The sequence below is a fragment of the Bufo bufo genome, chromosome 1 (genome assembly GCF_905171765.1).
Source record: "Bufo bufo chromosome 1, aBufBuf1.1, whole genome shotgun sequence".
In the NCBI taxonomy this organism is placed as follows: Eukaryota; Metazoa; Chordata; class Amphibia; order Anura; family Bufonidae; genus Bufo; species Bufo bufo.
Window position 1 is genome coordinate 621,807,355 of NC_053389.1, and position 23,868 is coordinate 621,831,222.

Below are 23,868 nucleotides of genomic sequence, written 5' to 3' on the forward strand. Positions count from 1 at the left end.
TGATTGGTTGCTAGGGGCAACTACACTAGTTTTGAGAAATCTCCCCCTTATTATATATAAAGCTCCTGCCCAAAGTGACTTTAGTCTGATGCATAGAAATAGGCAGAAGCTTTTCTGGAGTGTGAACAGTCCTGAAAACGACCCAACTACATCCAGAACTGCGCCCATTGTCTTCATGGGTCTCACACTTTCTATACTAGTGTAATACGGTAATCCTGGTTTTAAAAGCGTGTCCGAACCGCACATCTTCACCTGGACGGTGAATGGGGGCAGATGACAGAGCCGATATGCCCGGGTCTTTCAGGATTAAATGTGGGCGAGTATATTTAGCAGCCACCAGCCCATCCTACGGACATTTGTATACATGCAAATACGCAAAGAAAACGCGCTCTGTGCACGTAGTACGAAGCAGTGCGCCCTGGAAAGGATGTCTTAACAACCGGCTGAGCCTTGTCCCCAGAGTCTTCCGTTCCCTCTTCCTCCCCCACATGTGCGCCCCTCCCCCTCTCCCTCACCAGCCGCCCGCGCCCTCAGCTTCACAATCAGTCGCTCTGCTGGGTGACAACGTGCAGGATGTACACAGCGATGTTGTGGTGACTCGTGGCCCGGACAATATGAGACGTTCCCCGGCGACCAGCCCGCAGTCAGCAGCCCGTTGCTCGGGATATAGGAGAAAGCTTCCCAGCCATTGGCATCGAGTGGAGGAGCTGAGGGAGACTTGTGAGGAGCCCGCACGCCCCATGTGAGTAGTGTTCTGTCTGTGAGAAGCCCTAGGCTGCAGCCTACTGTGTATGAGGTGTGACCCCCACAGGACCCAGTAGTGGTACCCAGCACTGGCAGTGTGTATATACATGTGTGCAGCCTCCCAGCACTGGCGTGCTGTCCACAGTAGTGTGTGTATATACATGTGTGCAGCCTCCCAGCACTGGCGTGCTGTCCACAGCAGTGTGTGTATACATGTGTGCAGCCTCCCAGCACTGGCGTGCTGTCCACAGCAGTGTGTATATACATGTGTGCAGCCTCCCAGCACTGGCATGCTGTCCACAGCAGTGTGTATATACATGTGTGCAGCCTCCCAGCACTGGCGTGCTGTCCACAGCAGTGTGTATATACATGTGTGCAGCCTCCTAGCACTGGCGTGCTGTCCACAGCAGTGTGTATATACATGTGTGCAGCCTCCCAGCACTGGCGTGCTGTCCACAGCACTGTGTATATACATGTGTGCAGCCTCCCAGCACTGGCGTGCTGTCCACAGCACTGTGTATATACATGTGTGCAGCCTCCCAGCACTGGCGTGCTGTCCACAGCAGTGTGTGTATACATGTGTGCAGCCTCCCAGCACTGGCGTGCTGTCCACAGCAGTGTGTGTATACATGTGTGCAGCCTCCCAGCACTGGCGTGCTGTCCACAGCAGTGTGTGTATACATGTGTGCAGCCTCCCAGCACTGGCGTGCTGTCCACAGCAGTGTGTATATACATGTGTGCAGCCTCCCAGCACTGGCGTGCTGTCCACAGCAGTGTGTATATACATGTGTGCAGCCTCCCAGCACTGGCGTGCTGTCCACAGCAGTGTGTATATACATGTGTGCAGCCTCCCAGCACTGGCGTGCTGTCCACAGCACTGTGTATATACATGTGTGCAGCCTCCTAGCACTGGAGCTGTCTTCCTGTTCTGTTTGGCAGGAACTAGCTGCTGCATTAAAAACTATAACTTGTTCTGCAAAAAATAAGGCCTCATAAAGGTATATTGTTGAAAAAACAAAAAAGTAATAGCGCTTGGAATGCAATAAAAACTAAAATAAAAAATGTGCGTAGTCCCTAAGGGGTTTTAAAATCACATTCCATGAGCGGTAACTTTTGTTTTATTTCATCAATGTACTTGTATGAGGTCTTATTCTTTGCAGAATAAGTTCTAGATTTTAATGCACAATTTTGGGAACATGTGATTGAATGAAGCCAGCAGTTTAGGGGCCGCACGGTGGCTCAGTGGTTAGCACTGGTGCCTTCTAGCACTGGGGTCCAAGGTTTGAATCTGACCAAGGACAACATCGGCATGGAGTTTGTATCTTCTCCCCGTGTTTACATGGATTTCCTCCGGGTTCTCTGCTTTCCTCCCACACTCCAAAGACATACTGATAGGGACCTTAGGATTGTGAGCCCCATTGGGGACAGTGTGATGCTAATGACTGTAAAGCGCTACGGAATATAGTAGTGCTATATAAGTGAGTATAAAAAGGCATATTAGTGGTCACTAAAGGTGACTTCAGAGGGGTTATATGGTACTTAGATTTGTAGGATAGGTCTTTACTATGGATCTAGATGTACGCCTGTATACAAGGAAGAAGGGGGCAGCATCCCTCTATAATACTGATTGGCTAGAGTCCCAGAGGTCAAACCGCCAGAATAAAGACAGGCCCTTCATTTTTAAATCCCCGATGGCCTATGACATGTACCATATTTATAGAGCCGCTGCTTTTTTAAATGCAAACTGAATGTTGTCTGTGCTGAAAATACTCAATACTGTCTGTGCATGCAGATGAAGATGTGGGTTGTCAGCAGAATCAATGCGAGGAGATTTAGAATACTGCCTTCGCCTGAGTACCATGTAAGCGCAATTTATAAGGAAATTAAATGTTAACGCTGACCCCCTGAACTGAAGGGATGCATTATGGTGGGTATTCCCATAATCTCTAGGATATTCAGAGAAGTTTATTTGCTTGCCTCATGACCAAGGGCGTACACAGATCTGACAGGGTCCCATATCGTAACATGGTATAGACCGCCCCCGCCACCCAGTTTCCCCTATGTGTGCGTCTACTGTCCCAGGTAATGCAGAATGCAGAGCACAACGCCCCTGATTACTGAAGAATTTACTTTGTTTTTAATTTTGCAGAAGTTATTTTAATAAAAAAATTGAATAAAAATGTTGCCCTTGGTCTTACCCCCTTTATCTGACTTCTATATCAGGAAAAAGTGCGATAGGTGTTTAAAAAATATATTGCTGTCATTCTGAGCAGTATATTTCTCAATGTATTAATACAAGTCAACTGGCAAAATTACCTTAAATCTATGTCTATGTCCCTCATACAGTGTATCTCTCTGTAGCTACCACTAGGGGGAGCTCGGTGAATGTAAACAGCTACCATTGACTGCAGTGGAAGCTAAAATCTCTTTTCACTGAGCTCCCCCTGGTGGTGGCTGCTTGAAAATGCTGTGTCTTCATGTGGTTCCTAAAAAAAAAGTCATCAGCATGTGACTGGCATGTAAATGTGTGGTAATAAAGTGAGCAGTAAAATAAGCAGAAGGTGTCTGTGACAAAAGGGTACATCAAAGTAAATGAGAAGCCTCAATGTACATAATAAAGCATATGCAAAGGATAAAGGGGCAGAAATAAAAGGAGACACAAGCATTTGTGCTACCTACTAATGCTGATGCGCATAGACAAGCCACCTATACAGGAGACCAAAGGAAACTGAAAGCTTTGAATGTCCGCCACCGTCAGGAAACCGTCATCATTGCCGTATGACCCTACCCGCCAGCCTACAGAGGAGGCAGGGGAAAGCAGAGTTTAGAAAACGGTTTGGGGCGACGTGAAGCTGGCGGGGACCTCAGGACTCAAACACAAGCTCAGAGGCTCAATGCGGACCTAGGAAGAAAAGTATTTATCAATGGGAATGGTTGGCTCAGAATATTGGGGGGGACAAAGGACAGCACGGAGGTATGCTAGGGGGTAAAAACTACGACTCCATGAGAAACCACTGTCACATGAATCAGTTAAAGGGGATGTCCGGGTTCATTTCTGATATTCCCTTCTCCACCACACCCGGCCCCCCCGTGAGATGAGCGTCAGAACATTTCATACTCCGATACTCTCCCTTGGCAAGGGCTTTTTCATTAGATCCGGTGACATACCGGGTTTCTGCTAGGCAGAGGATTCTGCCTAGCAGTGTTCCCGGTACTGTCACCAGCACTCATGGGCGGGCTAGGGCAGCGCTAAAGCCCGTCCATCAGTGCCGGTGACGTCACCAGCAACAGTGCTATGCTGAAGCCTCTGCCTAGCAGAGACCAGGTACGTCACCGAATCTAATAAATTAAAAAGCCCTTGTCTTGTGCGGTTCAGTGCAGGGCAAGGGAGAGCATTGGAGCATGAAATGCTCTGATGCTCATGTCAGAGGGGCTGAAAGGGAAGGGGGGGGGGGGGGGGGGGGGATATGTCCGGGTTCAGCTCTGAACCCAGACAACCCCTTTATGGTCTATGGTATTAGACATGTCTGATTTTTCACGGCCAGACAGACCCCATTGAAATCAGTGTGCCCAGTTTTATTGCCCATATAGGCAGGAGTACACCTATCTATCGGCCGTTAAAAACGGATGGCCAGAGAATGGATTCACACACAGATACAAACTGACAGTTTATTTGGTTTTTCGATCTTGTGTGAATGTAGCCTAAGGCAGCAGGGATTATAGAGGTGACCATTCAATGACTTGGATGCTAAGCTCAGGTTGGTGATGTCTTGAAGTGATTGTCTGGGATATCCTTAGAGTAGGTCATCAATAGATGGGGGTACAGCTTCTGGCTCCTTCACCGGTCAGCTGACTGAAGGGGTCTCTGCTCTAGTGGTGTGCCCCGTTTACCAGTGGCCGTGCCTGGTACTGCAGCTCAACCTTGAATGTACATGCGACTCCTCTGTTCTTCTCCTGCATTTCAGCCCCTGAATGACATCCATCCATTAGAATGTACCATGAATGTTCTCTCCTTTTATCTCTGCCACTTTGTCCTATAGTTTATTATGTACATGGTGGCTCCTTGTGTACTTTGTACCTTTTGTCGTATGTTGACACATTCAGTTCGTCACTGCCCTCTTCATTACCATTAATTTACATATCAGTCATATGCTAGTCATGCTTTTGTCTGTACTATTTCACATTTGCTTCTGTATCTGGTGACCCGAGACAGATACCAATCCGGTATTGAAACCCGTAACCATTGCTCTATTTGTTAATAAAGTTATTTCGGTTGTGCTCATCCCATTGCCTTTAGCGTCCACACCCGCAACTAATGTGTATGAAGGCAGCTGATGGAGTTCAGTATGCCTCATCCGTTGCCCCCAGGATATAAACTGCTGCCAGACTTCTTTGACAGTAGCTTATTTCAGTCCCTTCATGGAAATAAAATGCACACTTATAGGGCTCCTTTGTTCCAAAAAGAAAAGGTTCCCAGCTCCGGCAGCGCTGTAGACATCTCTTCTGTCGGTGACCTCAGCGCCTAGCATAGTGAGGATGAGGAGAAGCCCGGTATGTCACTGGCTCCCAACAAACAGACCTTGCCCTGCGCGATGCAGCGCAAGGCAAGGGGGAGCGTCGGAGCTAGAAATGCTCCACTCATATGTAGGAAAATAATGAAGAATATATCCAGGTTCAGCCCGGACAACCCCTTTAAGTTATTATTGCCTTTATTTGTACTGAGACTCCCTGATGACATTAGGCCAGAAATTTCTTTTAAAAACCAAAGATTCTGGTTTCCTAGTCAGATGCCTGCTGCCTTGCTCTGGAAGTCTCTCATGGCCACATGTCTTACAGTACAATTTTCGTTTCGGGTAATTTTTCAAAATAAGCTGCCATGTGGGTGTACATAAGAAATAGCAGTATTTCTGGTCATTATATGACTTGCATCTGGCAGTATTTCCCTGTGCAATCTGTCTGTAATTATATTTAGTTTGAGTTGGACGGTGGAGGTAGCTAGTATCATGTCTGCCTGTATACTAAACATGAAAAATCAGGGGATCCTTCTTAGCTGCTCTCTGTAGCACACCCTCAGAAGCAGAAGCAATAATTGAAAATACTATACAGCAGTGTAGATGTGAATCCAGCAGTGAAGTGAGACAGTAAGGGCTCATTCAGACGACCATATGAATGGGTCTGCATCCGTTCTGCAATTTTTTGGACCAATTCATTTCAATGGGGCCACAAAAAATGTGTGCTGTCTGCATCCGTAGTTCCGTTACGCAGCCCTGCAAAAAAGATAGAAATTACTATTCTTGTCTATCGTAGTGTGACAAAATGCGGACACACGTGGCTGGTAAACACTACGGCTGTCTGAGCCCTAATTATCATGGATAATTCTCACCACATAGACCGCAGCTTGGATCTCGGGATGTAAGTGAGTACAACTTTGGCCCCCACAGTTGGAGATATTGGACGCCTTGTTAGACACGAAGAGAACATTCAAGGCCATGCATGCTCGTGGTTGGCAGAGGACATGTCACCTTCTTTGTGTGGATAAGTAACCGTTTCTTTCAACACAGCACATAACGTTCTTTAAAGTGTACCTCCCATTATAGACAACGTTCCCTGTATTCACCACTATGAACTTGTCTCATATATTTTGTACCTGAAGTCCATTGTTTCTCCTGTATCTTGGCCACTGCTACCGGTGAAATAGCTCTTCCTTCAATCCATACATGTTTAGTGCAGGCTTCTAGCTCCTTGGTTTCTGTATCCAGAGCTGAGGGTCGCTGGAAACGGATTCAGAGCTGCACCAACTTAGTGGGGAGGGTCTGGGGGTCTCTGCATACTCCTGACGTAAACAGTTCTGCACTCTTCATACAGGCTATCTGGGCCTGCAGTTAGGGTTAGGACATGGACAGTTGTGTTGCCAGGCTGATTCTACTCATTCCCATATATCTTAGATCTCAAGTGCCTTCCCAGCAGCTCCATAAAGTAAAGCAGCAGTGAGACATCACTAAGCCTCCTGTCTGCCCTTGGGTGGTCCCAGCAGAGACAGGTGTTAGTCACCCCTAAACAGGGCAATTAGGATTTGCTATGTTGCTCCAAATTAAAATGGTATTTCCGGTATATGTGCATGCGCAGAAGAAATCATACTGACTCAGGTATGGTCAAAGTAACTTCTCAACTTTATTCCGGAACAGCTGACATTAGGGTAGCAATAATAGACCAGGAAGAAGTGAGGGGAATGTAGGGTGGCGTATATGTTCACTATTGGCCAAAAGCACTGCATCGATACATATATCTATTTTCTGCCACATCCGTGTGCAGAGAGGAAGTCCCCCTCCCCCCTTGCCAGATGGGTGAAGTTGTTAGTCTTTTGTTTCTTTGTTTGCTTGAAGCTGCTTGCTTGAGGTGAACAGAAGCTGTAGCCAGATATGGGAGCCATTTTGTCTGTGGAAGCCATTCTCTTCTGTTCTTTTGAGCAGAAGCTGCGTAAGGAAAACTGAACGATAGTCATTTCTCTCACAGGCATCGGGGCTGCTCCCCCACTCACTCCAGCTGTTTGTGTTGCGTTGTGGAAAAGGCCATGTGTTGATGACCAGAATTAGTGTGGGTTGTGAATACACTGATCACTGACCCTCCAGAATGTAAATCATCAGGAAGATGGTGGCCTGCATCACACTGCTGAATATCCAGCTGTGTGCATGGTTAGAGCAGGTGGCATGACAGATTTGTGCCAGTCTCTGAACCTGGCATATGGGCTCAGCTATTAGGAAGCTCAGAGGACAGTAACAGAGAGGACAACGAGCCTGGCACTGAAGTGTGATAGAAGCAACCGAGAACTCTGCAGAGCATATTAGGCAACTTTGTGTTGTGTACAGGTCACTGCGAGGAGGTGCCCGCCCACTTGGTCTGACCTCTGTGAAGATTCTGCACATTTAACTTGTGAGATGAAAATGGGCTTTATCTCCATCTACAAACAAGTGAGCGGCATAACTGGAATTGTAGGGCTCATGCACAGAAACGTATTTTTTGTCTGTGTCCGTTCAGTTTTATTTAAATTTTTTTATGCAGAACTGTTCACGTCAATGGGGCCGCAAAAAACTGAAATTTCTGTGTGCGTTCCATGTCCGCATGGCCGTTCTGCGAAAAAAAATAAAACCTGTCCTGCATTACAGACAAGGATAGGACTGTTCTATTATGGGCCGGCCATTCCGTTCTGCAAAATGTGGAACGCACACGGCCGGTATCCGCAAACAACAACTGTTGTGTGCATAAGCCCTTAGAGTGGGGAGTGTTATGGTAGGGTTATGAATTTGCAGCAGCAAAGTTGGAGGTACATTTTAAGCACAAAAACTGTCAGACTCCAGGAATGGTAATCCTTAGTGCATCTAAGGGCTCTTTCACACTTGCGTTATTGTTTTCCGGCATAGAGTTCCGTCGTCGGGGCTCTATGCCGGAAGAATCCTGATCAGGATTATCCCAATGCATTCTGAATGGAGAGAAATCCGTTCAGGATGCATCAGGATGTCTTCAGTTCCGGAACGGAACGTTTTTTGGCCGGAGAAAATACTGCAGCATGAAAATACTGCAGCATGCTGCGCTTTTTGCTCCGGCCAAAAATCCGGAACACTTGCCGCAAGGCCGGATCCGGAATTAATGCCCATTGAAAGGCATTGATCCGGATCCGGCCTTAAGCTAAACGTTGTTTCGGCGCATTGCCGGAGCCGACATTTAGCTTTTTCAGAGTGGTTACCATGGCTGCCAAGACGCTAAAGTCCTGGCAGCCATGGTAAAGTGTAGCGGGGAGCGGGGGAGCAGTATACTTACAGTCCGTGCGGCTCCCGGGGCGCTCCAGAGTGACGTCAGGGCGCCCCAAGCGCATGGATCATGTGATCACATGGATCACGTCATCCATGCGCATGGGGCGCTCCGACGTCATTCTGGAGCGCCCCGGGAGCCGCACGGACTGTAAGTATACTGCTCCCCCGCTCCCCGCTCCTACTATGGCAACCAGGACTTTAATAGCGTCCTGGGTGCCATAGTAACACTGAACGCATTTGGAAGACGGTTCCGTCTTCAAATGCTTTCAGTACACTTGCGTTTTTCCGGATCCGGCGTGTAATTCCGGCAAGTGGAGTACACGCCGGATCCGGACAACGCAAGTGTGAAAGAGGCCTAAAGGTATGACCCCTCAGTGCAGTTGGTTGCGAGTGACAAAGCCACACCCATCCATGGCAGCCATTGTCCGAGGGTGTGTTTTTTTTATTTTATTTTTTATACCTTTTGGGTGCTGCGCTTGGGATGCAATCGCCTGTGGCCGAGTACCATGCTGCCATACAAGCCATAGTTGCATCCCATTAACTAATTACACCTGCATTGTTTCTTCTGTCTTCATTGTTAATGGCTACTTGGTAACCCTGAAAGACTTTATCAATGAAGAGATAGCCGTCAGTGCGGTTGTAATTAGTAGGATGCAGCACTATCGTTCCATGTGGTCGTACCTAAAGATGAAAAGCCCTGCACTGCATCCTCCCGCTTGTGATCCGGGAATCCTGCTAATCTAGTGAAGACAATTTCTCCATTTTTCTCCAAAGCGTTTAACATGTATGGTGTGTATTTTGCTATATTCTTTTGGGTTACATAAAAACACCTACGTGGCTGTACTTATTTTAATCTTATGCACTTATATAGCGCTGACATATTCCGCAGCTCTTTACAGACATTTTGCGTTCAGTCTTTGTCTTCGTTTCCTTGACTAGATTAGACTTTGTTTTGATTCCAAACTATCATGGGATCCAACCTTAAATCCTGAGGGCATCTTTGCTATCCAGACTTGCGAAAGTGTGCCAGCCGACCTTGTTAACAACGTGTACGCTTTCTATATGTTCCTTCTTTCTGTAGTAAGCTGGGGTTATCTAAGATGCTGGTCTTGTAGGCTCATGTGTCCTGTATACCCTTGTTGTTGGCCTAGGATGTCATACGTGAGTGAATAACGTTTCTTTACTATCCACATATTAGAGCCAGCTTTATAAGCAAAGTGGCCACTGTACGCTGTAAACCATACCCTTCCACTTGTATTTAGTGTTCAGTTCAAAGGATAGGAAGAATAGCCTTTAATTTCTAATAAATAAACCAATAATCCTATCATAAATTACAAATAGTTCACCAATGTAATTCATCAAATAATTGGCTCTGAATGTTTGATCCAAATAATAGGCAATTGTTTGGTTTTGCCCTAATTCAGAAGTTGAACGGAGTGGCATCACGCTTGTGCATCCATTGCTTGATTCAAGCCGGGGGGTGGGGATTTCAGGGGCAGCGCCATCCTAGTGATCAGCGGGGGGTGCCAGAAATTGGACCCTTGCTGATCAGACACTTATCCCCTCTCCTGTGGATAAGTTGTTGTAATGGCACAGTTGTGTACGTACTGTCCCATTATGTAATGTGTTACTGCAAGGGGTTGATTTGTTTCCACTCGCTCAATCCTCACCCAACTTTAACTTCAGACGGCAAATCGAGCATGAATCACATTCCAAACACAGTCTAAATAGACGCTGCTGGCACCCGTCGTTACAGCTAAGGCTACTTTCACACTGGCGTTTTGGCTTTTCGTTTGTGAGATCTGTTCAGGGCTCCCACAAGTGGTTCAAAATGGATCCGTTTTGCCCTAATGCAGGGATGGGCAAACTGCGGCTCTCCAGCTGTTGTAGAACTACAACTCCCAGTATGCCCAGTCTGCCTACAGCCATCAGCCTACAGCAGGGCATGATGGGATTTGTAGTTTTACAACAGCTGGAGAGCCACAGTTAGCCCATCACTGCCCTAATGCATTCTGAATGGAAAAGGACCCGCTCAGAATGCATCATTTTGCCTCCATTCCGCTTCAGAGGCGGACACCAAAACGCTGCTTGCAGCGCTTTGGTGTCCGTCTGATGAAACTGAGCCAAACGGATCCGTCCTGGCACGCAATGTAAGTCAATGGGGATGGATTTTTCTATGACATAATCTGGCACAATAGAAAACGGCTATTTTAAAGATGATACAAACGGATCCGTTCTGAACGGATGCAGACGGTTGTATTATCTGAACGGATTCGTTTGTGCAGATCCGTGACGGATCCGCACCAAACACGAGTGTGAAAGTAGCCTTACAAGATGCCAAGTCCGCTGGCACTCTTCAAACATCTATAGGTTATTAGAGCTGCAAGGACTGAACAGTAATGCTTTAAAGCTTTAATACAGAAAGGAACCGGAATTACCAAAATATGAAAAAGGAGACAAAATAAAATGACAAACCTTAAAATAAAATGCTAAAATAAAAGGGAGAAGATCACAGAAGACCGAACACTTACCAACCTTCTGTGCCCCTGAGGGTGAGAGGGCGATCAATTCACATTCAACGTTGACTGACCTTGGAAAATATGAACCCTTATTGTTTTATACCTCCATACATTGGTTCATGTTTCAGAACCTGACAGTAATTTATTAGTCAATTACATAGGATAGGGGGGGGGGGGGGGGGTTCACTTTGTGAAAATAGAAGCCCATGATGTTCTTTGAAGGTGAGGGGATCCAGTCTTGGGTGCCACTTCTCACTCTTTGTACTAGGGATCGACCGATTATCGGTTTTACCGATATCGGCCGATATTCAGTATTTTGACCGTTATCGGTATCGGCATCTATTTTGCCGATATACCGATAACATATTGGGAACACAGAACGCGCTGCTGTCAGCGCTCTCCGTGTTCCCTCAGCAGCACAGGGGAGAAGGAAGCAGTGTCTCCCTCCCCCTGTGCTGCCGCTGCCGCCAATTAGAGGAGAGAGGACAAAAGAAGGGGAGGGGCTGTGGCCACCGCTCCACCAATGAAGATAAGTCTTTCATTAATTCATATACAGGAGACGGGAGCTGACTGCAGAATCACATAGCCGGCTCCCGACCTCTGTGAGCGGTAGCTGCGATCTGCGGTAGTTAACCCCTTAGGTGCCGCGGATCACAGCTACCCCTCATAGAGGTCGGGAGCCGGCTATGTGATTCTGCAGCCAGCTCCCGCCTCCTGTATATGAATTAATGAGAGATTTCTCTTCATTAGTGGCGCAGTGCGCCCCCCTAAGCCCCCCAGTATTAATCATTGGTGGCGCAGTGCGCCCCCCACCCCCATCCCAGTATTAAAAACATTGGTGGCGCAGTGCGAGTGGGGTGGCTTTTTTTTTGGTGTGTTTTTGCGTGGTATCGAGTATCGCAATACTTTTTTATGGTATCGAAATCGAATCAAAATTTTGGTATCGTGACAACCCTATGACTAGTGATATCCAGTCTTGTCATCTTTTTATTACAAGGACAACCCCTGTAAGCCTTGTCCTTCCCATCCACCACCAGTTCAACCGGGATTAAGACAGTCATCTAAAACGGTAGTCTTAATAAATGACCCCCAGTGTTCTTAATGAGGGGTAAAATTTTCCTGCCTAATAATTCCATAGTAATATTATACAATTTGCTTAGTCGTTATTAATTTTTGGAAATGTCTTTTTACAACAGTATTTATTTTCACTTTTACAGGTAAAGAGTTAACCCACAAGCAGGACTTGAAAAGAAATATCCACTTGTATTTGAAATGGCTGGAAAAAGACACTTTGGCAGCATGGATCATGTGATGCACAATAAGTTAGCCCGTTTGGAGTTGGCTTCACAGCGTTCTGCAGCTTGTTTTGGGCTTTCATCTCCACAGGATTTGCAGACATGTCAGAACTTCATGGCCTATTCTATGCCTAATACTGATGGCCATGGATCATTTAATCCCTGGAGCACTACAGCTGCATATATGCAATATACAGACAGTGCCCAAAATGAGCATCTGCAAACTAGGGAAGCATCAGTGAAGTATAAAAGACCACATGTCGAACGACCGCATAATCCTTTGCAGCTGTCAGATAATTCAAGTAATCGGGTTCCAGTTCATCACAGTTCCCCAGTACGTGGTTACCATATGGCATGTCCACGTGCATGCCCTTCAATTGCAATGCCCAGGCCTGTTTACAGGAGTCAAAGTAACTTTATGGATGCAGCATATGGTACAAGAGGTTTTCAATCTCTGTCTTCTCAACCCCTATGTCCACCTACTGTGGAATGGACTTCTGCAGGATTTGCCCAACCGTCTTCTCCATTATATGACTCTGGGACAAAAAAACATTTCTCCACCCCAACCACTTACCCTGAGGTAGCTGGGAGCCCATCTTCCCTGTCTCAGGGCTTACAGGAGCAAAACTATGTTTATAGACACAGAGCTGATACAAGTCGTTCAGTAGGTGTTTCTTCAGCATATCCCCAAAAAGACATTTTCACAGATGCCCATCACTCTGTCGCTCAACAAAATGTTCATCTTCTGTACGCTGAAGGCAATGTACCTTTAGGCCGACAAAGAAGTTCTGCCTTCACCACGCCCTCTCCAAAACATAGTAATAATAAACCTAGTGCCTACCAAGGTAGCCTTGACCATCGACTGGGCAATTCATATTCAAAGAATTTTAACAGTAATGCAACAGACAATATCCATCATAGATCCACAGAATTATCTTGCAGTACGGACTTGAGAGAATCACCACAAAGTTTAAGGGGGAGTTCAGTTTATCCACAACGAGAGCATCATATGCACTCCGGCTATGGGAATTCAGAGCTAAGAGCTCAAACATCTCACCATGATAGAACTCTACAACCAAGTGAGAGACCTTTCCAAGCAAACCCAAGTACACACAAGACCATTACAGAGATCCCAGTGTGCTCTGGTCAGATGAATAGATATGTATGTGTGATGTCTAGCAGAGCAGACAAGCCTCTGTTTGACTCATCCCCAACAAATAGGAGTTTGCAAGAAAGGTCTGCCTATCAAGAACAGAGTGCACATGCCAGTTTTGATCAACAGGGTAGCAGTTCTATTACAACCCCAATTGTCTCCAGTCATGAATTTATTTCTGCTCATCATGCCAATAGGCATTCAATTGCGTTAGAAACCTCTTCACTGTATAGCTCAATCCACGCTTTTGAAGACCGTCGGGTTACAGCCGCTCAAACAGTAGAAAACACTACAGAAAGTCATAGCAGTGTATCAAATGTACATCTCAAACATGCAGAATCAACTGTTCCTAGTCCCTCTGTATCCAGAGTTGATGGCCAATATCAAATGAATCATAACAATGTGAGCTCAAGATATGATGCAGCTACATTATTGCCCCCAAACTGTGAACTTCCAGGTAGCAATATGGTTGATATTGCTGACCCGAAATCTGCATCTACGATCGGTGAGGATGTGTGTTTTGATAATCCAAAATCCCCACCAATGCCAGTTATTAATGATGTATTTAGCCTTGCCCCGTACCGTGCTTATTTGGAAGGAAAAGCACCACATCCTTTTGCTACCAATCAGGAATCTGAAGTGGAAAACATAGCTTCTGCCTCAGCTTTCTTAGAGGCTCCACTTACTGAAGACAGGACAGAAAAACTTAAAGGAAATTCTATTGCTAGCATAGTCAATGATGAAAATGTTGAAAAAAATCGAAATAAAGAGACTGTGCAAACTGGTGAAGATGTAGTCTCTATGCAAAATACAGATGTGGAATTTGGTGTTCTAGACCTAAGTTTGAAAAAGTTACCTCAAACTGGTTCCTCTTCTTGTGGCCAGCCTGATTCTTCTTGCCAGGACAAGGGTACTCTGCATACTATTGCTGCAGAAAATTGCCTGGGTAAAGCTGAAAAACAGATACAGGGTCCAGAGAGTAAAATGTTTTCAGACACTAGTAAAATGTACACCTTTGATCAGAAAAGCTTTTCCTCTCAAGCATCTAGCAAAATGCTTGAGTCAAGTGAAAAGCATTGCTCACCTGTCTCCTATGACAGACTGTCCTCAGGCCAAGAGAAAAGACTGACAAGTGAAAAGTTAATCTGCCAGAGGCAGAAAAATATTTCTCTGTCCCCCAAGACCTTTTCTTGGCAGGTTCAGGAGTATTGCCAGTCTGTAGCTGCAGAAACGCAAAAGAACAATGCACAGAAAAACTCCATGTCTTTGGCCCACAAAAGATTGTCCAATCGAAATCAGGAAGTTGGCCATCCCCAAGATACTAAGAGATTGCCCAGTCAGAATCAAAACAATCCCCCATCTCAGATGACTGAATGCTTAACACACCAACTTGAGAAAAATCACCTCTCTCAAGTCTTTAAGAGCAGTTCCCATAACATTCAGGGCAGTGGTAAATTGCATTCCAACAAAGGTCTGCCCCACCAACCTCAGGATAAATGTTCTTCTCAGGTAGCTAAAAACTTTCGACAACAAGACCTTTCCAGCAGTACAAGTCAGATCTTACAGACTTTACCTGCTCATACTTCGGTACAACATCCCAGTCACTCAAATTTTTCAGTCTTTGTGAATACTATGCAAACTCAAACCACCATTGTGCCTATTATGCTTGCTTCTCCTCCTACTATTTACTTCACTAATAGTATAGCACTGCATACCTCCCAACCACCATCTATAAAGAGTCCCGTGCAAAATTCAAGGAAACCCCTTGAATCAAGCCAATCATTGTCTTCACCCTCGGGTTCAGAAAATGAAAGTAACGGATTTCACAGTTCAAAATCGTTCATGTTTCGGAAGTACAAAATGAAGAAGTTATCTTCGTCTGAGGAGGAGCCCTGTAGGGCCAGTACTGACTCTGTTTCCCAAAATGTGTCTAATCCATTTCCATCTGATACAGTGCAGTCTCTGCCTCCTAGTGCTCCTGAATCCTCCCCAGCTCTAGGGGAAGCTAATGTGTCTTTGGCAAGTGTAGATGAATCTTCTCGAAGTAGTTCTGGTCACCAGTTCTCTGAACTTCACCGGTCTGTGCACAGAGCTATCACTAGTTCTGTTGCTAGATCTCATTCCAGCTTGCTTGAGGACTGGCTATCAAAAACCAAGGAGGAAGAGCTAAGCAAGATGCCCGTGAAGACTAAGAATACTTTTAGATCAAATGATCCATCCTCAGATTTGCCCGGAGAAGACATATGGCTTGCTTTTGATGGGGTTCGTTTACGTCTTCATAAGCTGCTATCCCAGTTGGAAACTTTCATGTTTACTCGGAAATGCCCTTTTCCTCATGTCATACGAGCAGGTGCAATCTTTATTCCTATCCATCTAGTTAAGGAAGTCTTGTTTCCAGAGTTGCCGGGTCCTGCTGTTGATAGAGTTTTGCAGAAGCACAAAGTAGAACTTCGGCCCACTACTTTATCTGAAGAAAAACTCCTCAGAGAGACCAAGCTGAAACACTGCCCTTCCCGCATGTTAAAACTACTTGCCCTTAAACAGCTTCCTGACATTTATCCAGACTTGCTGTGTCATTTTTGCAGACACATAATACAGCAGGAGCTTGGTAAGTATAATTTCTCTGGTGTTGCTCTACAATTGCTTGCCTGCAAACTAACTTTTCAGTTTCATTGAAAGGCAGTATGCTTTGCACAATTTACAGTGTTTTGTTAGAAATAATAGCTTAACGTATTGAGTAGTGATCCTTTATTTCTTCCATTAAATTTGCCACTGAACATTTGTATTTGCCTATTGTGGATACTTGGTACTCCCACATAGAGGGGAGAAAAAAAACTTTTAGCGAAATTGCTTTCAAAATTATTCCATAGGATGGTTAGAGCACTTTTTAAAGCAGCTCTGTCACCAGGATCAACCCTATTAAACCAGACATCCTGGCTGGTAGGGCTCATCTTGCTGATTAAAACAATGCCTTTCTTTTGTTTGTATGCAGAGATATCAGCGTTTTTAGTTATATGCAAATGAAGTTTGAGCACCAGGAGGTGTGGCTGAATCCTTTGAGTACTGCTTTGATTGACATGGCTAGACATGCTGAGGGAAGAACTGTGTCCTATCATCTACATATCATATACACTACGTTCTATAGCTTAACCACACTGAGACCTGCTCAAAAAGCTAATAAACATATTACTGCTTACAAGCACAATATATGATTATAGACACCAGTAATATGTGTTAGCTTATAAGCATAGAAAAAAACATGCATCTCTATGGGGTAATGCTATGGCTAGAAGTGTATTGCTTTGCATTTAGAGATCCCAGGTTTCAATCCTGGGAGCGACTTACCGTATTTTTCGCCCTATAAGACGCACCCCCTCCAAAGTGGGAGAAAAATAGCAGTGCGTCTTATGGGGGCGAATGCTGCAGCCGTCGGGTGTATTGGCTGAGAGGGAGGAGGGCCTGGGGGCCAGCATCTGGTTCTGTAATGGCAGCGGGGCCCGGTGCAGTCACTGTATTCTACTACACCGGGCCCCGCTCACAGTAGTATCATATCTAACTTGTAGGTATTGTTAAACTATTCAAATATCATCTGAAATCCAGCGCTTTACTTACTACTAACTTCGTAGCAGTCAGGAGGCCGGGTCGGCGGCAGCCTGCTTCGCCCACTTTATAAATGAAGCAGGCGGTGCAGGTGCGTGACGTAATGAGTCGCGCTCCTGGCTGCTACGAAGTTAGTAGTAAGTAAAGCGCTGGATTTCAGATGACATTTGAATAGTTTAACAATACCTACAAGTTAGATATGATAATACTACTGTGAGCGGGGCCCGGTGTAGTAGAATAAAGTGACTGCACCAGGCCCCGCTGCCATTACAAAACCAGATGCTGGCCCCCATTCACTACACAGGGACATTAGATAAGATGCCATATATGTGTCATTCACAGATTCCCCCCCCCCCCTGCATAGCAGTGTCATGCAATCCACAGATGCCCCCATAATGATTTCACATAACGGTGCCATCCACAGATGCCCCCGTGACGGTGCCATCCACAGATGCCCCCGTGACGGTGCCATCCACAGATGCCCCCGTGACGGTGCCATCCACAGATGCCCCCGTGACGGTGCCATCCACAGATGCCCCCGTGACGGTGCCATCCACAGATGCCCCCGTGACGGTGCCATCCACAGATGCCCCCGTGACGGTGCCATCCACAGATGCCCCCGTGACGGTGCCATCCACAGATGCCCCCGTGACGGTGCCATCCACAGATGCCCCCGTGACGGTGCCATCCACAGACGCCCCCGTGACGGTGCCATCCACAGACCACCATTAGTTCAAAAGCACATCTTTTGGTTCAAAATATTTTTTTTATTTTTTTTCCTCCTCAAAACCTAGGTGTGTCTTATGGGCCGAAAAATACAGTACATTGTTTTTATGTAAATATTTTTTTGGTCATTTAACCAATAATAAAAGGCTATACTACAATAAATAATATAGAACCATATAATAACAATAGAAGGCTTTACTGTATTGAGAATGTTTGTTTGTTTTATGTATTTATTTATTTTTTGCTTAGAAACCTGAAAACTATTACTGGTTTATTCACAGACACAATACAGTCCTGATCAAAAGTTTAAGACCACTTGAAAAATGGCAAAAAATCATATTTAGCATGGCTGGATCTTAAGGTTCCAAGTAGAGCTTAAACATGCAACAAGAAGAAATGGGAGTGAGACAAAACATTTTTTGAGCATTCAATTTAATAAAAACAATGAATAAACTGAAACAGGCTGTTTTTCAACTGATCAAAAGTTTAGAACCACACCTCCAAAAAAAAACGAACCCCCCCCCCCCCCCCAAAACAGAAATCCAACTTCCAAACATGAACTCAGTAATGAGTAGCTCCGCTGTTATTGTTTATCACTTCCAAAATTCGTTTCGGCATGCTTGATGTAAGCGTTTCCATGAGGTGAGTGGGAACATTTCTCCAAGTGGTGAAGACGGCCGCACGAAGGCCATCTACTGTCTGTAACTGTTGTCCATTTTTGTAAACTTCCCTTGCCATCCATCCCCAAAGGTTCTCAATTGGATTTAGATCAGGGGAACACGCAGGATGGGCCAAAAGAGTGATGGTATTCTCCTGGAAGAAGTCCCTTGTCCTGCGGGCATTGTGTACTGTATCATTTTCCTGTTGAAAAACCCCGTCGTTACCACACAGACGAGGGTCCTCAGTCATGAGGAATGCTCTCTGCAACATCTGGACATAGCCAGCGGCCGTTTGACGCCCCTGCACTTCCTGAAGCTCCATTGTTCCACTGAAGGAAAAAGCACCCCAGACCATTATGGCGCCCCCTCCGCTGTGGCGCGTAGAAAACATCTCAGGTGGGATCTGCTTGTCATGCCAGTAACGTTGGAAACCATCAGGACCATCAAGGTTAAATTTTTTCTCATCAGAGAATAAAACTTTCTTCCACCTTTTGAATGTCCCATGTTTGGTGCTCTCTTGCAAAGTCCAAACGAGCAGTTCTGTGGCGTTCAAGGAGACGAGGTCTTTGAAGACTTTTTTGTTTTTGAAGCCCTTCAGTCTCAGATGCCGTCTGATAGTTATGGGGCTGCAACCAGCACCAGTAAGGGCCTTAATTTGGGTCGAGGATCGTCCAGTGTCTTGACGGACAGCCAATTGGATCCTCCGGCTCAGTGCTGATTAAATTTTTTTGGGTCTTCCACTTGACTTTTTTGTTCCATAACCCTCAGGATCATTTAAGAAATTCCAAATGACTGTCTTACTGCGTCCCACCTCAACAGCGATGGCGCAGTTCAACAACCTGACCACGTTCAAAAAGGGAGAGTTTTTTTGCCTTTGCCATCACAACGTGTGACTACCTGACAGAAAATGACCATGAATCCACATCTTTGCACAGATTTGGCCTTTTAAAGGCATGTGGTCCTAAAATTTGGATCACCTGAAAAACAACCTGTTTCAGTTTAATCGTTATTTTCAATTTAATTGAATGCTCAAAAAATGTTTTCTCACTCTCATTTCTTCTTGTTGCATGTTGAAGCTCTACTTGGAACCTTGTTAAGATCCAACAATGTAAAATATGATTTTTTGCCATTTTTCAAGTGGTCTTAAACTTTTGATAAGGACTGTATATGATTATAAAGAAAACCGCAATATTTCTTAGCTTTTTAAGCCTAAAAACATTATTCTCAATATGATAAGGATATAGACTTTTATTATAGGTAAAATGTGGAAGGGAAAAAAAAATCTGAAGAAAAAAAACCTGGAAGTCTCTCCCATTATTTAAACCTGGGATCTCCACAAAGCTATAGCATTACCACAGAGATGCATTTTTTTTTTTTCTTTCTGTACTTTAGAAGCTGAATATGAATAAAACAATATTAGCTTGCTGAGCAGATCTCAGTGTGGTGAACCTATAGAACATAGAGTATATGATCGCTACATGCAGGGCTGTGGAGTCGGTAGATAAATGCTCAGACTCCGACTCAGTTTTTGGTACTTCCGACTCCGACTCCTCTGTATTTAATATGCGAATGTATTTTATACATTCTTTGAAGGAAAGAAAGGCAACATACATGTCATTACCACAGAACTACTGGCTAGGAAGCTGTTGCCTTCTTTGTGTGCTGATCTTCTGCTGAAGATAGGGCAGTGGGAGGATCCAGGAAGGGGCAGGGAAAGGGGCATTTATTTTAAAACCTGATTTCCCTAGTAGAATCCCATAGTCATGTTTAAAGTTTAAGCTAAAAATCTGAGTTTACAAGTTTTTATAGCCTTAGCTGAATGACAGCAGTTTTTCAAATGGTTTACAGCTTCAGTCTTGAACTATTGACTATCCATTCCCTTCACTTATACAAGTGTCTCTAGTCCTGCAAAAAACATATATTTACTTAATCAGTTATCAGTGAGAGGCTAGGTTGACCATGGGCGTTGCGTTCCCTGTAACAGTGGAACACAACACAATGGAAAGTATAAGTATTGCCGCTCCTTAACTGTGTGTTGCGTGCCATATAGTGAAGCATATGAAAAGCATGCTTCTTCATGGTCACTTAACGTGTTCATTTTGCGGTAACGTGACGCACTGCTTGCATTGGCCTTTATTCTTACAGTAGAGAAGTACCATATTTTTCGCAAAAATGACGGAAAAATAGCAGTGCATCTTATGGGGCGAATGCTGCGACCGTCCGGTGAATAGGCTGAGAGGGAGGAGGGGATGGGGGCCGGCATCTGTTTCTGTAATGTATTCTACTGTAATGTAATGTCACTGTATTCTACTACACTGGGCCCCCGCTCACTGTAGTATACGGTAATCATATCTAACTTGTGGGTATTGTTAAAGTATTCCAATCATCTTAAATCTAGCGCTGTACTACTTACTAACTTCCTGGCAGTCAGGAGGCTGGGTGGGCGCTCGTAGCGTAGCTCACTACGTCACGCGCCTGCTCCGCCCACTTTATGAATGAAGCAGGCATCGGGCCCCCTCTGCCATTACAGATGCCGGCCCCTATTCACTACACAGGGACACTGTTATGGGGGGATCTGTGGATGAAACATAAGATAAGATGCTGTATATGTGTCATCCGCAGATGCCCCCACAATGATCCCCCATAACAGTGCCATCCGCAGATGCCCCCACAATGATCCCCCATAACAGTGCCATCCACAGATGCCCCCATAACAGTGCCATCCACAGACCACCATTAGTTCAAAACCCACCAAAAGCACACCTTTTGGTTCAAAATATATTTTTTCTTATTTTCCTCCTCAAAAATTTAGGTGCGTCTTATAGGGCGAAAAATATGGTAATTAATTATAACTTTTTGTGAATGGGGACATTTTAAACTTAAACTTTTTTTAATTTTTTTATTTCAATTTAAATCTAGTAGGAGGCGGTTCATTTTTTGCCGACTCCAGGTACCCAAAATTGCCTCCGACTCCTCGACTTCGACTCCACAGCCCTGGCTACATGCTAGGACACAGCTCTGCCCTCAGCATGTCTAGCCCTGTCAATCAAGGGGAGGAGGGACTGTGCAGAGCACAGGGGGCGTTACAAAGCAGTGCTCAAAGGGTTCAGCCCCACCTCCTGGTGCTTTAACGTCTAATTTGCATATGAATAAAATGCTGATGTTTTTAATCAGCTTGATGATCCCAGCCACTATGTTTTGCTTAATAGGCCCTGGTGACACAGCTGCTTTAACACAGTCCAACAATTGTAGCAATTATGAGGAATGAGTGTTCCTAGAAACTCGTTCTCGTTAGCTGCCCTGTGTAAAGGTGCTGCTGATCACCATGCGACACCGCATTGCTGATGTCGTCGCATCGTTTCTGAGCAGCACATTGTCCTGTGTAAATGGGGATCTACTGCCCAAACACAATGCTTCTCTACTGGGATTAGCGATCACTCGTCCCTATGCAGAGGAGACGAGGTTACTACTTCATGTAGATTCAATGCTGACCTCCTCTTGCAAGCAATTTCCCAGAATGTGGTGTTCATTTCCTATAATTGCCTGCTGTGTCTACCCCTGTAAGGGGCTTTTACAGAAGGCAACAAAATTAGAACTTTTTAAAGAACTAGAGAGAAGTCCAACTAACTGCATAAAAATGACTGCACAGTTTAGTTCTGTCAATCTATGCTTTTTTTTTAAAAAAATTGATCATTCTTTCGGGCTGCATGCTGAAAATTTGTCAAACTGCTTCAAACGTTCATAGGTCAGCACATCCCATGTGCACATTGCCATGGCTGGAACCACAAAAGCAAAAACAAACAATGCAACAGCACTCTGCAAACACTATTAAATACAATAGTGCCATACTAACTATACAAAATGTAAAATGCTAAATGTTGAGCTTCTTGGCAAATATATTTTGTCCAAAATTATTTCTGCCTGCATCAAGGTGATCTTTTTAGGACCGGAAACTAACACCTTTCTTTAGTATTCTTTAGCTTGTGGATCTACAGCAGATTGTTGGACCACCAAACATTTTGCTCAAATATCATCTTTTTGTGTCTTGTTATTGCATTTCACAGAATACAGTTTTCATACCTTTAGAGAACTGACAACACTTGATAGTTTATATAGCTATGGGGAAAGTCTGTTGTGTTTAGCTTCTTCCCAGTCTAAAATAACTGCTAGTGTTCTTCCATATGATTACAAGCTAAATGTTTAGTACATTTAAAGAGGACCTATAACCTCCTGACATGCCTGTTTTGGTAGATGCATGCTTTCCACTTGTAGTAATTTTGGAGCATCTTTTCTTATGAAAAGATTCTTATGTTGCCTTTCCTTTTAGTATGCCTGCTAGAAGTTTTGAATGAATTGCTAGATACTTACAGTGAAGGTCCACATGGATGTTACCAGTTGGAGAGGTCTGACACTGGCAGCACTGATTGGCTAGTATCAGTAACACCAATCTGCAAACTGGTAGCAATTTATTCATAACTTCTAGCAAGACTAGTAAAGGAATGACACAGCATAGTCATAATCAGATTCTCCAGAATTATTACATGGGGATGCATGTAGTTACTAAAAAGACATGTCTGAAGAGGCGACAGGTCCTCTTTAATAGCAGATCCTTGTAGTGTATGTTGGTATGCTCGTATGTCCATATATAGTTTGCATTTGAGATGTGCTGCTGATAAATTAGCGTTTACTCAATTGCTGGCTGATTGGTGGACCTCTTTACACCAGTGATCTGAAGCAAAGCTTCACTCGCCTGATCGTTGCCTGTTTAAGAGGGTCTTAAGATCCTAAAGTCATGTAGGTGAGCAATTCTGGATTTTATTAGCAAGGTTATGTCAGAATCAAGGTCACAGAAATGACGCAAATGTTGGCTTTCACAAAGTTTGCTTCAGCGTTTTAGATTTTTTGACTTACAATTTTGTAAGCATTTCATGAGGTTTTTAACATTTATTAACATATACATTAAATGTATACAAAGTCTCAATACTTAGTGTTGACCCTTCTTTTTTAAGACTACTTCACACATGATTGTTCTCAGAATGCTTTACTGTTGGCATGATACAGAACTTATGGTAGTGCTTCGCTTTTCTCCAGACATTCATCTTTCCATATGTCCCAAACAGTCTGAAAGAGCTTCATCAAAGAGAATAACTTTACCCCAGTCCTCTGCAGTCCAATCCCTGTATTTGTTGCAGAAGATCAGTCTGTCCTTGAGGTTGTTCTTGGAGATAAATCGTTTCTTTGCTGCCCTTCTTAACACCAGACCACCCTCCAAAAGCCTTTGCCTCAGTGTGCATGCGGATGCAGTCACACCTGCCTGCTCCCATTCCTGAACCGGTTCTGCACTGGTGGCGAACCAATCTAGTA

General features: G+C 44.7%; 1 protein-coding gene across 3 annotated transcripts in view; it reads left to right on the forward strand.

Moving 5' to 3' along the window:
- Positions 1–560: 560 nt before the first annotated feature.
- C1H15orf39 (chromosome 1 C15orf39 homolog) overlaps positions 561–23,868 on the forward strand; it is a 31,984-nt gene continuing 8,676 nt past the window's right edge. For all 3 annotated transcript variants that reach the window (XM_040413794.1, XM_040413796.1, XM_040413795.1), the window contains exons 1-2: positions 561–742; positions 12,289–16,127. In XM_040413794.1, the coding sequence (XP_040269728.1) occupies positions 12,344–16,127 (3,784 nt within the window). In that variant the 5' untranslated portion in view covers positions 561–742; positions 12,289–12,343. The remainder of the gene's footprint in view (positions 743–12,288; positions 16,128–23,868) is intronic.